This window comes from Lampris incognitus, chromosome 13 (genome assembly GCF_029633865.1).
Source record: "Lampris incognitus isolate fLamInc1 chromosome 13, fLamInc1.hap2, whole genome shotgun sequence".
In the NCBI taxonomy this organism is placed as follows: Eukaryota; Metazoa; Chordata; class Actinopteri; order Lampriformes; family Lampridae; genus Lampris; species Lampris incognitus.
In genome coordinates this window covers 48,357,198-48,373,627 of record NC_079223.1, presented here as the reverse complement: position 1 = coordinate 48,373,627, position 16,430 = coordinate 48,357,198, and the positions used below count along the sequence as shown (strand labels likewise).

At 47.7% G+C, this 16,430-nt stretch overlaps 1 protein-coding gene across 1 annotated transcript in view; it reads left to right on the top strand.

Moving 5' to 3' along the window:
- The window catches only part of ttc27 (tetratricopeptide repeat domain 27), a 312,286-nt gene that overhangs the window by 22,077 nt on the left and 273,779 nt on the right, over nucleotides 1-16,430 (top strand). Inside the window, exon 4 of the mRNA XM_056291937.1 lies at nucleotides 15,538-15,672. Coding sequence (XP_056147912.1) covers nucleotides 15,538-15,672 — 135 coding nt within the window. The remainder of the gene's footprint in view (nucleotides 1-15,537; nucleotides 15,673-16,430) is intronic.

Genomic DNA, 16,430 nt, shown 5'->3' with positions numbered 1-16,430 from the left:
CCCAGAATAAGAATATAGAGCTGGAATGAGCATGATATGGCCTCTTTAAACGTTGTAGACCAAGGGTTGAGGGTTGGGGGAGGGAATAGATGATTGTTGCTGTTAGGTCCTAATTGAGCTCCATCCATCCATTATCCAAACCGCTTATCCTGCTCTCAGGGTGGCAGGGATGCTGGAGCCTATCCCAGCAGTCATTGGGTGGCAGGCAGGGAGACACCCTGGACAGGCCGCCAGACCATCACAGGGCCAACACACACACACGCACACATTCACACCTAGGGACAATTTAGTACGGCCGATTCACCTGACCTACATGTCTTTGGACTGTGGGGGGAAACCGGAGCACCTGGAGGAAACCCACGTAGACACGGGAAGAACATGCAAACGCCACACAGAGGACGACCCAGGACAACCCTCAGGGTTGGACTACCCCGGGGTTCGAACCCAGGACCTTTTTGCTGTGAGGCGACCGTGCTAACCGCTGCACCACCGTGCTGCCCCCTAATTGAGATGATGTTTTAAATTTGAAGTGACTTCAAAACTGGATCCATCTTTTTAAAGTTGAAATTGCTATAGGGGTGTATAGGAGTGATGAAAACATTAATGCTGGGAGTGAAGATGAGTGACATGTTTGAGCCTCTAATGAGCACTTACTAGAGTCCTGCGTATGGAACGAAAATGATATTTTGGGTCTGTGAAGGCAATTTTTCTGCCATGTAATCATATATGATGTTTGCTTACTTTTAATGTTTGACCATTTATGACCTTTACCATGTTTAATTTTAGTCTGCTTGGATAGATGCTTAAAGTTCATGTGTGGCAAATCGAAGGTGGTGCGATGATGTCGCTTCTCCTGTTTGAACTGATGAAGGCCTATTGTTTACCGTTAGCTGAGAGCAGAGGAATGTATGGGATGCTCACTTGAGTGTAAAAATGTGTGAAGGAACGGCTCTGGAGAATTACGAGATGGAAGATTAGGAAGAGGGGAGACCTGACCTATGAACTCTTCGAGCAAGTTCTGTTATCCATTAGGATGACAGTCTACCAATAAAGATAAGCTACTTCCTCCAAGCAGGATTGGGGAGAAACTCTGGGTGCACACCATTATGACCATGACAGTAAGCATGTTTGGGCTGCAAGGTGTAAAGGGAGTGCGTTTTGAGGTTAGGGCACGCACTTAAGTATCTATGCTTTGGGCATCTGTTCATGAACATATTAAAGTGTGACAATACTGTGAGAGATTTTTATCTCATTTATTGTCAGAGTGGAGTTAAATTATTGCCACGACAGGGTCCAAAATCAACATTCGCCAGTTGCCAAATGCAGGTAGATTTAGTCTTTGGCGAGTAAATTATGGAGACCACCTGCCACTCTGGCCAGTAGAAAAAAAAGAATTTTGCACATGACCAGATGGACTGGACGGATGGACCTGACAGTTGTACCGGACTATTGTGGTGAAGAGGGAGCTGAGCTGGAAGGCAAATCTCTTAATTTACCAGTCAGTCTTTGTTCCAACCCTCACCTATGGTCATGAGCTTTGGGTAGTGACCGAAAGGGTGAGATCACGGATGCAAGCGGTTGAAATGAGTTTCCTCTGAAGGGTGTCTGGGCTCAGCTTTAGAAATAGACATCCGGAGGGAGCTTGGAGTAGAGCCACTGCTCCTTCGTGTTGAAAGGAGCCAGTTGAGGTGGTTTGGAAATCTGATTAGGATGCGTCCTGGGTGCCTTCCTTTGGAGGTTTTCCAGGCAGGTTTCGCTAGGAGGAGACCCCGGGGTAGACCCAGAACTCGCTGGAGGAACTACATGTCCAATCTGGCCTGGGAACAGCTTGGGATCCCCCAGGAGGAGCTGGAGGGCGTTGCTGGGGAGTTGGATGTCTGGAGTGGCCTACTTAGCTTGCTGCCACCCCGACCTGACCCCGGAGAAGCGGCTGATGATAAGATGAGACACGTGCTGGAGAAAGCTGCTGGTTTGCTGTCACTTCAATCTGCTAGATCTGCTGTGCTGCTTGTGTCATGTGTAGTACGTAATTGCGTCAGTCATCAAACCGCCCGATTGTTTTTTTGTTACAGTATTTGAAGTACTTGTCATCTGGGCTGTTAAACAAACCCAGCTTTGTGGAGATTCATTGCCGGAGTGGAGCCCCCAGGAAAGAAAATGAAAACGGGTGAAGTTCAGGCTGAAAACTCCACTGCTGCCATGGCCAATGCAGGTGCTCCCTCTTCGTCTCCTCCACCAACAGTCATTGAGCGGGAGACAAGGAGGAACATCGCTTTGAGAGCAAACCGTCTGAAGAAGACTGAGCATGCTACCTCAGAATAAAAACCATAATATGAACTACACTACCGTTCAAAAGTTTGGGATCACATTGAAATGTCCATATTTTTGAAGGAAAAGCACTGTACTTTTCAATGAAGATAACTTTAAACTAGTCTTAACTTTAAAGAAATACACTCTATACATTGCTAATGTGGTAAATGACTATTCTAGCTGCAAATGTCTGGTTTTTGGTGCAATATCTACATAGGTGTATAGAGGCCCATTTCAAGCAACTATCACTCCAGTGTTCTAATGGTACAATGTGTTTGCTCATTGGCTCAGAAGGCTAATTGATGATTAGAAAACCCTTGTGCAATCATGTTCACACATCTGAAAACAGTTTAGCTCGTTACAGAAGCTACAAAACTGACCTTCCTTTGAGCAGATTGAGTTTCTGGAGCATCACATTTGTGGGGTCAATTAAACGCTCAAAATGGCCAGAAAAAGAGAACTTTCATCTGAAACTCGACAGTCTATTCTTGTTCTTAGAAATGAAGGCTATTCCATGCGAGAAATTGCTAAGAAATTGAAGATTTCCTACACCGGTGTGTACTACTCCCTTCAGAGGACAGCACAAACAGGCTCTAACCAGAGTAGAAAAAGAAGTGGGAGGCCGCGTTGCACAACTGAGCAAGAAGATAAGTACATTAGAGTCTCTAGTTTGAGAAACAGACGCCTCACAGGTCCCCAACTGGCATCTTCATTAAATAGTACCCGCAAAACACCAGTGTCAACATCTACAGTGAAGAGGCGGCTGCGGGGTTCTGGGCTTCAGGGCAGAGTGGCAAAGAAAAAGCCATATCTGAGACTGACCAATAAAAGGAAAAGATTAAGATGGGCAAAAGAACACAGACATTGGACAGAGGAAGACTGGAAAAAAGTGTTGTGGACGGATGAATCCAAGTTTGAGGTGTTTGGATCACAAAGAAGAACGTTTGTGAGACGCAGAACAAATGAAAAGATGCTGGAAGAATGCCTGACGCCATCTGTTAAGCATGGTGGAGGTAATGTGATGGTCTGGGGTTGCTTTGGTGCTGGTAAGGTGGGAGATTTGTACAGGGTAAAAGGGATTCTGAATAAGGAAGGCTATCACTCCATTTTGCAACGCCATGCCATACCCAGTGGACAGCGCTTGATTGGAGCCAATTTCATCCTACAACAGGACAATGACCCTAAACACACCTCCAAATTGTGCAAGAACTATTTAGAGCAGAAGCAGGCAGCTGGTATTCTATCGGTAATGGAGTGGCCAGCGCAGTCACCAGATCTGAACCCCATTGAGCTGTTGTGGGAGCAGCTTGACCGTATGGTACGCAAGAAGTGCCCATCCAACCAATCCAACTTGTGGGAGCTGCTTCTGGAAGCGTGGGGTGCAATTTCTCCAGATTACCTCAACAAATTAACAGCTAGAATGCCAAAGGTCTGCAATGCTGTAATTGCTGCAAATGGAGGATTCTTTGATGAAAGCAAAGTTTGATGTAAAAAAAATCTTATTTCAAATACAAATCATTATTTCTAACCTTTTCAATGTATTGACTCTATTTTCTATTCATTTCACAACATATGGTGGTGAATAAGTGTGACTTTTCATGGAAAACACAAAATTGTTTGGGTGATCCCAAACTTTTGAACGGTAGTGTATGTCTCTGAACTTATTACTGTTACTTATTTTTACTTGTTATTGTTAATTCCTCTATAATTTTTATATTCTCAAACTCCTTAATAAATGATTCTTCTTACACTTAAAGGCGAATACCGCTGAATTTATTAATTCAAATGTGTTGCACTTAGCTTCTTCAACCAGTAGGCATGAATCATGTCAGGGCCTGGTGCAGTCCAGCTCTTCATGTTTGAGACTCGTCGTTGGATGTTGGCCACTGTGATGATAGCTGGTTCTTGTTCTGGGATATTGCTGTGTTCTGCTCTTAGGCCTACCAGCCACTGGGCATTAGTGTTGTGTGATGCCTTTTTCCCCATATATACTTCCGGTATTGCTCAGTCTCTGCTCTGGGTGGGTGTGATGTTTTCTCTTTGTTACTCTGCAGCTGGGAGTACACTCTGGATGGCTCTTTGAGGAACAGGCCATTTACTCTTTTGGTTTCTGCTTCTCTAGTGTATCTCTTCAGCCTGGCGGCCAGAGCTGTGAGCCTTTGTTTGGCAGTTTGCAGGGCCTCACTTATTGCCGTTGAAGAAGTACAGCTGAGGGCCTGTCTTGATCACACCTTTCTGCACCTCTGTTAATTGGCTAACATCTCTCCGTGCTGCTTTGAGCTTGGCTTCCAGCCTTCTCTTCCATGGAGGGTACTGTTGGTGACCTGTGTTCTTAATCCTGTTCCCAAGCATCTCCAGGATTATGGTTGCAGTGGCATATACAAGCTCATTGATATGGTGGCAGTTGGGATGTTGTGTAAGTGATAGTACTTTGCCACCAAGTCGTGGAAGCCGAGACCGGTGGTTGACTATCTTTAGTCTGGCCATGATTCTCATTTGAAATTCAGTAGCTTCAGCTGTCATGGCTGGTAGGATTGTTTCAGCTGGTTGGGGTCTGTCCTCATGTATCTCCTGCCTACTGGGCGGCCATTCAGGGTGTTTGAACTGCATAGATAGATAGATAGATAGATAGATAGATAGATAGATAGATAGATAGATAGATAGATGGAATTTGTTTTTGGTACACTTTACACTCTGCAGCACAATACATACGTGGACAACAACAGACATTCCACATGTTATCACGAACTATACAGTTACACAATAATAGAAATAAACATATCAGGCAGAACAGGTGAATGGTGGTATTTATGCCAATGGCGTGTGAGGAGGGGACTTCAGGGAGGAATTCAGAGTCCTGCTGGCTAGGGGAAAAAACTGTTTGCGAAGCGTTTAGTTTTAGTTGACAGTGACCTGTAGCGCCTCCCTGAGGGAAGGAGCCGGAAGAGGTGATGAGCAGGATGTAAGGGGTCAGAGGTGATCTTCCCTGCTCGCTTTACAGTCTGGTTAGTATGTAGAGACTCAACTGAGGGGAATGGGTTGCCCATGATTTTGGATGCCTTGTTGACAATCCGCTGCAGTTTTTTCCGCGTTTGACTGTCCGTGCCACCGTACCATACCGTGATACTGTAATAGAAGATGTTTTGATGGACTTGATAATGGCTGAGTAAAACACAACAAGAAGTTGATGTTTGATCCGGTATTTTTTAAGCTGCCTAAGAAAATAAAGTCATTGTTGAGCTTTTGCAGTGATGTGTTCAGTGTTAGTTTTCCACTTCAGGTTATTGCTGATGTATGTTCCAAGGAATTTAAAAGAGTCGGTGGTGGTGATGGGGTCTCCGTTCATTTGTATGGGTGTTTTAGGATCCGGCATGCATCGGAAGTCAATAATGAGTTCTTGGGTTTTGGCTGTATTAAGCAGCAGGTTGTTGTTTGCGCACCAAGTGTCAGCTTGGTCTACTTCAGTGCTGTACTGGGTTTCATCATTGTTGGAGATGAGGCCTACAATGGTTGTGTCATCAGCGTATTTTATTATTTTAACGGAACTGTCCGTGGATGTGAGGTGGGTGGTGTAAAGTGAGAAGAGCCAGGGGGAGTGAACACAGCCCCGAGGAGCACCTGTACTGATGGTAAGAGGGTGTGAGGTTAGGTTATTAACCTTCACCCTCTGTGGCCTGTTCCACAGGAAGCTCCGAATCCAGTGGCATATGGCTGGGTCAGTGTTCCTATACTAAAGTCTATGAACAGGATGCGTGCGTAGGTGTTTGGTGATTCCAGGTGTTGCAGGGCATGGTGCAGGGCTATGCTAACTGCATCCTCAACAGACCGGTTGGCTTGATACTACTACTACTTTTGGCTGCTCCCGTTAGGGGGCGCCACAGCAGATCATCCATTTCCATTTCTTCCTGCATTCTGCGTCTTCCTCTGTCACACCAGCCACCTAAATGTCCTCCCTCACCACATCCATAAACCTCCTCTTTGGCCTTCCTCTTCTCCTCTTCCCTGGCAGCTCCATATTCAGCATCCTTCTCCCAATATACCCAGCATCTCTCCTCCACACATGTCCACACCATCTCAATCTTGGCTCTCTTGCTTTGTCTCCAAACCGTCCAACCTGAGCTGTCCCTCTAATATACTCGTTCCTAATCCTGTCCTTCTTCGTCACTCCCAGTGAAAATCTTAGCATCTTCATGTCTGCCACCTCCAGCTCCACCTCCTGTCTTTTCGTCAGTGCCACTGTCTCCAAACCATATAACATAGCTGGTCTCACAACCATGTTGTAAACCTTCCCTTTAACTCTTGCTGGTCCCCTTCTGTCACAAATCACTCCTGACGCTCTTCTCCACCCACTCCACCCTGCCTGCAGTCTCTTCTTCACCTCTGTCCTGCACTCCCCATTACTTTGGACAGTTGACCCCAAGTATTTAAACTCAAATACCTTCGTCACCTCCACTCCTTGCATCCTGACCATTCCCCTGTCCTCCCTCTCATTCAGGCATATGTATTCCGTCTTGCTCCTACTGACTTTCATTCCTCTTCTCTCCAGTGCATACCTCCACCTCTCCAGGCTCTCCTCAACCTGCACCCTACTCTCGCTACTGATCACAATGTCATCTGCGAACATCATCGTCCATGGACACTCCTGCCTGATCTCGTCCGTCAACCAGTCTATCGTCATTGCAAACAAGAAAGGGCTCAGAGCCGATTCTTGATGTAATCCCACCTCCACCTTGAACCTAGCTGCTTCTGAGTCAGTGTGGAAGTAGGTCTCCTTTTGGTCCACAGTTCCCACGTTCACTTCATATAGCCCCTCTCCAGGGGTCTGCTGTTATAGTAACATCCATCAGTTCCAGGTTCTTGGTCCTTGTCCATGAATGTCTTGTTCCCATATACCATGTCTCATCAGGTTGCTCTGGTTCCCCAACACCTGACGTGGACCTTGTTAACCTGGACGACGTCTGAGCCGGTCTGACTCTATCCATGTTACACTCTCTCATATCCAAGGTAGCTGGCTTGTATAGCATAGGAGTCTAACTCACATACTGTTACTGGAGACTTGTCCCAACCGGGGTTTGAGCCCCGATCTCCGGCATGGAAAGGTGATGTTTTTACTTACTTAGCTATCCAGCTCAATATATATATATATTGCATAAACATGGTCAATTTATGCTATATTTTCAGCGAGGCAGTTTGAGCAAGTGAACTAAAGCCGTGTTGTGGAATACGGTCAATTTAGGGTCAATACTCAACTTGTTTTTTGCTTCTGCCCCCCATACTCTGGTGATTTTACATTACAGTTATTCCATTTCACATAATGTTTCGCAATTAGTTTGCCAGTCCATCGGTTTTACCATTTGCATTAAGATTGATAGTGTAAAGAAATGTCCAGGGATACCATTAGTATGTTCTATCTCCTTGATCTAGTCAGTTTTATCTGCAGGTTATGAACCAGATCGATAAGGCTGCAGGTAACAGAGACATACACTGTTATTACAACAGAGGTTCTTTTTAATTTTGCTTTTTCTGTGCTGAGCGTATTGCATGAGCATGTCCAGGGCACCAACAAAACCAGGACCACCCCACTACCGTCCTGGCAGCAGGAGGTTGTTGACATCCGACGCCGTGTGATGAACGATGTGGAAGGGTGACCCCTTGGCACCCTTTGCTCTGGGTAATGAGGCTGCAGAGTTAGCAGAGTGATGACAGCGAGAGAGAGGTATTTGGACAGGCATGGTTGAGGAGGAGCCCCCAGTAATGAACCATCTCTGGAGTCCCAATTACGCCGGGCTGAAGAGATTGCTTCCTCTCAGCCCCGTGGCAGCAAGACCTGATTGGTGCATTTCACTGTGTCATTACACCAGAGGAGACGGCCATTTCTGTGGTCTAAGATTTTTTTTCTTCTTTTTTTTTTGGCGAGGCGATGATTTATCTGCCCTGTCACCTCAAGGAGCCTTCTTTGTCAACGCAGCTCCTCCATACATGCATGAGGAGGTGCTGGGAGAGGACACGTCAGCTCTGTATGGACACAGTGTTGGCACAGCCACTGTCACATGGATGTTATTCAGCTGGGGACCGGGGAGGCAACGTTAAATGCATTGTGTGGTTTGAGTCCAGCCGCAGTCTCCGGCCTCAGTGTACGCCAGGTTTTCCTTCATGTCTCGCTCCCCCCATCCCAGATGGACGCCATTTTATACGGCGTGCATCGTTTAGGACAGGAAAAATTACTAATTTAATTTTTAAAATAACCTAATAAATTAGGTTATTTTTTTTAGGACAGGATTAAAAAGAGGTTATTATTAATATTAAAATAATACAATAACCAGATTAAATAAATATTTAAATAAATTAAAATTTTATTTAATTTGGTTATTATTTTAATATTAATAATAAATTAATAATGTTACATTGTAGTAAATAATTTATTATTTATTTAATAAGGATAAATAGTTTTTTTTGATAGCCTTCCTTCAGTAGGCTTCGCAGTCTGTGAATGTTCTCATTCATCCAGGTCATGGACAACGACTCCAAAGAGGATAAATTCTGAGTCTCATCAGCAGCCAGTCAGACTAGCTTGGTCTAGTCAGAAATGCACGAAGTGAGGAAGCCTCTTGGATGAGAGGCGAAACGTCTTCACGGATATATACCAAGTCCAGCTGCACTCGATTCAACTCCTTTGGACAGGCTTCACTGCATAAAGGGATGTCACAGGATTGCATGCAATTTCTGCTACTTGTGCAATAAAATCAGCGAACACTTGAAGGCAGGGTAGTGTTTTGGGCACCAGGCTGAGCAGGCTCAGCTAGCGGGCCAGTTTTCCTTACTGTCACCCTTACGTTACAAAACCACTGGTTTTTCTGTCCCTTCAGGACCGTCGCCACACTGCTGCTTCACGAGGCCCAGCTGACGTGAAATGTGACCGGTTTGCTGTCGGCTCGCCTCACCTGTCATATAATGCACCTTCTCTACAACCGGTTTTTTACTTCTTTTAGATTAAAATCTAACGAACTTAACCTCCTCTAGAGCCCCCTACAGGCTGTTTCAGCAGTCCTGTAAGATTACTGCAGGCCACACTGTGTGATGTGGATCTAATAAACTTGGTACCACATCAAGTGTGATGTGTGTAGACTGTACCATGGTAACACTACTGAATCACAGGCTACGACACAAGTCCATAAAAGCGTCATCAGCGTGCGTGCCGCATCAGCGCGTGTCATCAGTCTGCGCCGCCGGTAGAGCAGCATGACGCCGAGCAGGAATCCAGTCCTTTCAGTAGTCGCCGCAGCTGGTTCTGTTGCTCGCTGTGTTGAATCCAGGGCATTTGGCTCACACATGCTAACGGTGTGTCTGTTTGTGTTTAGCGCCAGCAGAGATTGTGTGTGGTGTTGACCAGGGCGTCATGTCCTGCTGCATTTCTATTGGTCGGTTAGTAGACGTAGTAGGTCGTAGCAGCGGTCACACTGTGAGATGGTCGTCCTACATTTCTGACACTGTCAGACTTTTGACCCGGGTTGTCTTCGGTCTCAAGACCGTAATAACGGCCTTCTCTGAACCTGTCTCACTGTGAACCTGTCTCACAGTGGACCTGTCTAACAGTGGACCTGTCTCACTGTGAACCTGTCTCACAGTGGACCTGTCTCACAGTGGACCTGTCTCACAGTCAACCTGTCTCACAGTGAACCTGTCTCACAGTGGACCTGTCTAACAGTGGACCTGTCTCACAGTGGACCTGTCTCACAGTCAACCTGTCTAACAGTGGACCTGTCTGACAGTGGACCTGTCTCACAGTCAACCTGTCTGACAGTGGACCTGTCTCACAGTGGACCTGTCTCACAGTCAACCTGTCTAACAGTGGACCTGTCTGACAGTGGACCTGTCTCACAGTCAACCTGTCTAACAGTGGACCTGTCTCACAGTGGACCTGTCTAACAGTGAACCTGTCTCACAATGGACCTGTCTCACAGTGGACCTGTCTAACAGTAAACCTGTCTCACAATGGACCTGTCTCACAGTGGACCTGTCTCACAGTCAACCTGTCTAACAGTGGACCTGTCTGACAGTGGACCTGTCTCACAGTCAACCTGTCTAACAGTGGACCTGTCTCACAGTGGACCTGTCTCACAGTCAACCTGTCTAACAGTGGACCTGTCTCACAGTGGACCTGTCTAACAGTGAACCTGTCTCACAATGGACCTGTCTCACAGTGAACCTGTCTCACAGTGAACCTGTCTCAAAGTTAACCTGTCTCACAGTGGACCTCTCTAACAGTGAACCTGTCTCACAGTGAACCTGTCTAACAGTGGACCTGTCTCACAGTGGACCTGTCTCACAGTGGACCTGTCTCACAGTGGACCTGTCTCACAGTCAACCTGTCTAACAGTGGACCTGTCTGACAGTGAACCTGTCTCACAGTGGACCTGTCTAACAGTGAACCTGTCTAACAGTGAACCTGTCTCACAATGGACCTGTCTCACAGTGAATCTGTCTCAAAGTTAACCTGTCTCACAGTGGACCTGTCTCACAGTGGACCTGTCTAACAGTGAACCTGTCTCACAGTGAACCTGTCTCACAGTGGACCTGTCTAACAGTGGACCTGTCTGACAGTGGGCCTGTCTCACAGTGGACCTGTCTCACAGTGGACCTGTCTGACAGTGGGCCTGTCTCACAGTGGACCTGTCTCACAGTGGACCTGTCTCACAGTGGGCCTGTCTCACAGTGGACCTGTCTCACAGTGGACCTGTCTCACAGTGGACCTGTCTCACAGTCAACCTGTCTAACAGTGGACCTGTCTGACAGTGAACCTGTCTCACAATGGACCTGTCTCACAGTGAACCTGTCTCAAAGTTAACCTGTCTCACAGTGGACCTGTCTCACAGTGGACCTGTCTCACTGTGAACCTGTCTGACAGTGGACCTGTCTCACTGTGAACCTGTCTGACAGTGAACCTGTCTAACAGTGGACCTGTCTAACAGTGAACCTGTCTCACAGTGGACCTGTCTCACAGTGAACCTGTCAGACAGTGGACCTGTCTCACAGTGGACCTGTCTCACAGTCAACCTGTCTCACAGTGGACCTGTCTGACAGTGGACCTGTCTCACAGTGGACCTGTCTAACAGTGAACCTGTCTCACAATGGACCTGTCTCACAGTGAACCTGTCTCAAAGTTAACCTGTCTCACAGTGGACCTGTCTCACAGTGGACCTGTCTCACTGTGAACCTCTCTAACAGTGAACCTGTCTCACAGTGAACCTGTCTAACAGTGAACCTGTCTCACAGTGAACCTGTCTCACAGTGGACCTGTCTAACAGTGGACCTGTCTGACAGTGGGCCTGTCTCACAGTGGACCTGTCTCACAGTGGACCTGTCTGACAGTGGGCCTGTCTCACAGTGGACCTGTCTCACAGTGGACCTGTCTGACAGTGGGCCTGTCTCACAGTGGACCTGTCTCACAGTCAACCTGTCTGACAGTGGACCTGTCTCACAGTGGACCTGTCTAACAGTGAACCTGTCTAACAGTGAACCTGTCTCACAATGGACCTGTCTCACAGTGAACCTGTCTCAAAGTTAACCTGTCTCACAGTGGACCTGTCTCACAGTGGACCTGTCTCACTGTGAACCTGTCTGACAGTGAACCTGTCTAACAGTGGACCTGTCTAACAGTGGACCTGTCTCACAGTGGACCTGTCTCACAGTGAACCTGTCAGACAGTGGACCTGTCTCACAGTCAACCTGTCTCACAGTGGACCTGTCTGACAGTGGACCTGTCTCACAGTGGACCTGTCTAACAGTGAACCTGTCTAACAGTGAACCTGTCTCACAATGGACCTGTCTCACAGTGAACCTGTCTCAAAGTTAACCTGTCTCACAGTGGACCTGTCTCACAGTGGACCTGTCTCACTGTGAACCTCTCTAACAGTGAACCTGTCTCACAGTGAACCTGTCTAACAGTGAACCTGTCTCACAGTGAACCTGTCTCACAGTGGACCTGTCTAACAGTGGACCTGTCTGACAGTGGGCCTGTCTCACAGTGGACCTGTCTCACAGTGGACCTGTCTGACAGTGGGCCTGTCTCACAGTGGACCTGTCTCACAGTCAACCTGTCTAACAGTGGACCTGTCTGACAGTGGACCTGTCTAACAGTGAACCTGTCTAACAGTGAACCTGTCTCACAATGGACCTGTCTCACAGTGAACCTGTCTCAAAGTTAACCTGTCTCACAGTGGACCTGTCTCACAGTGGACCTGTCTCACTGTGAACCTGTCTGACAGTGAACCTGTCTAACAGTGGACCTGTCTAACAGTGGACCTGTCTGACAGTGAACCTGTCTAACAGTGGACCTGTCTCACAGTGAACCTGTCAGACAGTGGACCTGTCTCACAGTGGACCTGTCTCACAGTGAACCTGTCAGACAGTGGACCTGTCTGACAGTGGACCTGTCTCCCAGTAGACCTGTCTCACAGTGGACCTGTCTCCCAGTGCGCCATAGGACCAACGTTTTGGAGCCACGACCAAAGATATCTCCACGTTTAGTCATCTGTCGTCTGAGACGGCCCACATCGCAGATTACATCACCTAGTCTCAGCAGGCGGGCGAGGAGGACAACTTTGCTGCAGTGTTGGCGGCAGAGTTGTTGGAGTCGAGTAGTCCTCCATCAGAATCAGAATCAACTTTATTGGCCAAGTGTGCTCATCCATACACGGAACTTGATTCCGGTTTACGGCAGCTCCACAGTACTTCTATATATATCTCTCTCACACACACACACACACACACACACACACACACACACACACACACACAAAGAAATAACTGCAATAATGAAACAGATTGCTGGAGCTGAGTATGTGTTCACAGTAGCTTTGTCACTACCATACAGTTTAGAGTTTTTATGGCTGAAAATTTAATAACTTATGCTTATATATTGTATTATACTGCTTATATTAATATTATAACTTATTGTTAATAATTCATATTATATACTTATTTCGGGGCGGCACGGTGGCACAGTGGTTAGCGCGGTCGCCTCACAGCAAGAAGGTTCTGGGTTCGAGCCCCGGGGTAGTCCAACCTTGGGGGTCGTCCCGGGTCGTCCTCTGTGTGGAGTTTGCATGTTCTCCCCATGTCTGCGTGGGTTTCCTCCGGGGGCTCCGGTTTCCTCCCACAGTCCAAAGACATGTAGGTCAGGTGAACTGGCTGTACTACACTGTCCCTAGATGTGTGTGTGTGTGTGTGGGGGGGGGGGGGGGCTGGCGGCCTGTCCAAGGTGTCTCCCCGCCTGCTGCCCAATGACTGCTGGGATAGGCTCCAGCATCCCAGCGACCCTGAGAGCAGGGTAAGCGGGTTGGATAATGAATGGATGGATAATATACTTGTATTAATATTATATATTTATATCCATGGTAGAACGTGTCTGTGAATGTTCTCACTCATCCAGGTCATGGTTATCCAAAGGAGGTGAATCAAGTGCAACTGGACTTGGTATATATCCGTGAAGACGTTTCGCCTCTCATCTAAGAGGCTTCCTCAGTTTGTGCCTTGCTGACTAGACCAAGCTAGTCTGGCTGGCTGGTGATGAGACTCAGATATTTATCCTCTTTGGAGTCGTTATCAGAGCTATAGATGTCCATGGCCCTTTGTGATCCGATGTTTACCAATGCCCATCGCTAACAGAGCCATAGATATGAGTGGCTCTTTTGTGTAGCGATGTCCAGCCGCGCCCGTCGCCATCGGAGCTGTTTATTTACATTTGTTTAGCAGCGACGGTGGTTGGGGGTGTTAGTTTGGACTTCATTGTTCAGTGGTCATGAGAGTGGTTGGAGCTGTTAGTGACCGACTGTTGTTCTTGGAGGCTAGGCTTCTTGAGTCTCCTGGGTAGAGATGAAAGGACGGCATTGTAAGTGGGAGATAGGTGGTGTCGCAGACCTCCTCCTCTGTTGAGGGATGGTTTTTCCAGTCTTGGAGGCTAGGCTTCTTGAGTCTCCTGGGTAATGATGAAAGGACAGCATTGTAAGTGGGAGATAGGTGGTGTCGCAGACCTCCTCCTCTGTTGAGGGATGGTTTTTCCAGTTTAACATAGATGGCTTCCTTCACCCCTCTTTCAAACCATCTATCTTCTCTGTCCAAAATGTGTACGTTGCTGTCCTGGAAGGAGTGTGTCTTCTCCTTTGGGTGTAGATAGACTGCTGAGTCTTGTCCTGAGGAGTTGGGCCTTCTGTGTTGGGCCATCCGTTTGTGTAGTGGTTGTTTGGTTTCTCCTATGTATAGGTCAGTGCAATCCTCATTGCATTGTACAGCATACACCAGACTGCTTCTCCGGGTGTGTGGTACACGGTCTTTGGGATGAACCAGTCTTTGGGATGAACCAGTCTTTGTGGGTTGCTGGGTTTGAAGTATACCGGGATGCGGTGTTTGTTGAAAATTCTCCTGAGTTTCTCGGAGACCCCAGAAACATACGGGATGACTGTGCTCTTCCTTCTGTTCCTCTTTGTGCTCTTCCTTCTGTTGCTCTTCTCCTCGTCACTCACCCGGTTGGTCTTTCTGGACCGTGTTGCAGTTTTCACAAAGGTCCAACTGGGGTAGCTACAGGTTTTTAAAGCTCCCCTCAGGTGTTTGTGTTCTTCTCGTTGGGCCCGAGTGCTGCTGGGCACATTGTCAGCTCTGTGTTGCAGAGTTCTGATGACGCCCAGTTTGGGTTCCAGAGGGTGGTGTGAGGCGAAAAGTAGATATTGGTCTGTGTGTGTAGGTTTCCTGTCTTCCCCACTGTGGACGTCACAGTCCAAGAAGGGCAAACTGTTGTTCTTTTGCCCTTCTTGGATGCCCCATGTTGACTTTAATCATCAGAACTACATGGCTAAACTTAACCCTTTCCCTATGCTTAACCCTGAACCCAAGTCCTAACATGACAAACCCTAAAATAATAATAATAATATTGATAATAGTAATCATCATCATCATCATCGTTGTTACATTTATCTAGCGCTTTTCTAGGTGCCCGAAGCAAGTGTTTGAAACTAGGCCACTGAAGAAGTGAGGACCAGCCAAACCATCTTTACTTCCCCTCATTTTTCATTTTGCCCTCACTTAAAAACTGGAATTGTTGTTCTCTCAAATATAGCTCAACACACACACACACACAGACACACACACACACACACACACACACACACACACACAGCGGCCTGCCGTCAGTCTTTGTAAAAGCCCGTCTCTCTGTGTGTGTGTCCTCCTCAGGACCTGACGGACGCTCTTCACGGCAGCCTCCTGCTGGACGGGGAGTCCGTTTACAGCCTGGTGGCGAATCCGTTCCTGCTGCTCCTGGCCCGGGTCATCCTGGTGACCTGCTCCTCCAAGATGGAACGCCTCCAGGTAAGACCCGCAGCCTGCTCCTCTCCGTCTTGCTCGCTTGCTATCCCTCGCTCAGCGACCTCCCGCCCTTTTCAAGATGGTGGCGAGAGGAAGAGCCCTTTCTCTCGCTGTCTGGGCGTTTCCACAACACTTTCAAGTCCTCATTTTTTAATTTCATTTTTTTAGACCGCTACAACAGAAATTCTGCATCCTGAAATTCATCCCAGTCCAGTACATGTGGACTTACTCTGGAGATCGGTTTTCTAAAGTGAGAATCTCAACAATCACAGCAGTGGTTTTGGGTTTGGCACATTTGAGCCCCACACCTAGCTGGACCTCCGCGAAGGGGACGTCAGCTGGGTGTAGAGTCTGGACCCCACGGGTGTTGCCCACCTCACATGGGTCCTGGCCTCTTTCATGCCCACGTAGGACGTAGGCAATTAGTCGGAGGTTGATGATATTGTGTTTTCCTCCCACACAAAAGAAAAAGCAGGGCGTCCGGGTGGCATGGCGGTCTATTCCGTTGCCTAGCAACACGGGGATCGCCGGTTCAAATCCCGTGTCTGTGGGTGGGAAGCCGGATGTGGGTATGTGTCCTGGTCGCTGCACTAGCGCCTCCTCTGGTCGGTCGGGGCGCCTGTTCGGGGGGAGGGGGAACTGGGGGGGAATAGTGTGATCCTCCCACGTGCTTCGTCCCCCTGGTGAAACTCCTCACTGTCAGGTGAAAAGAAGCAGCTGGAGACTCCACATGTATGGGAGGAGGCATGTGGTAGTCTGCA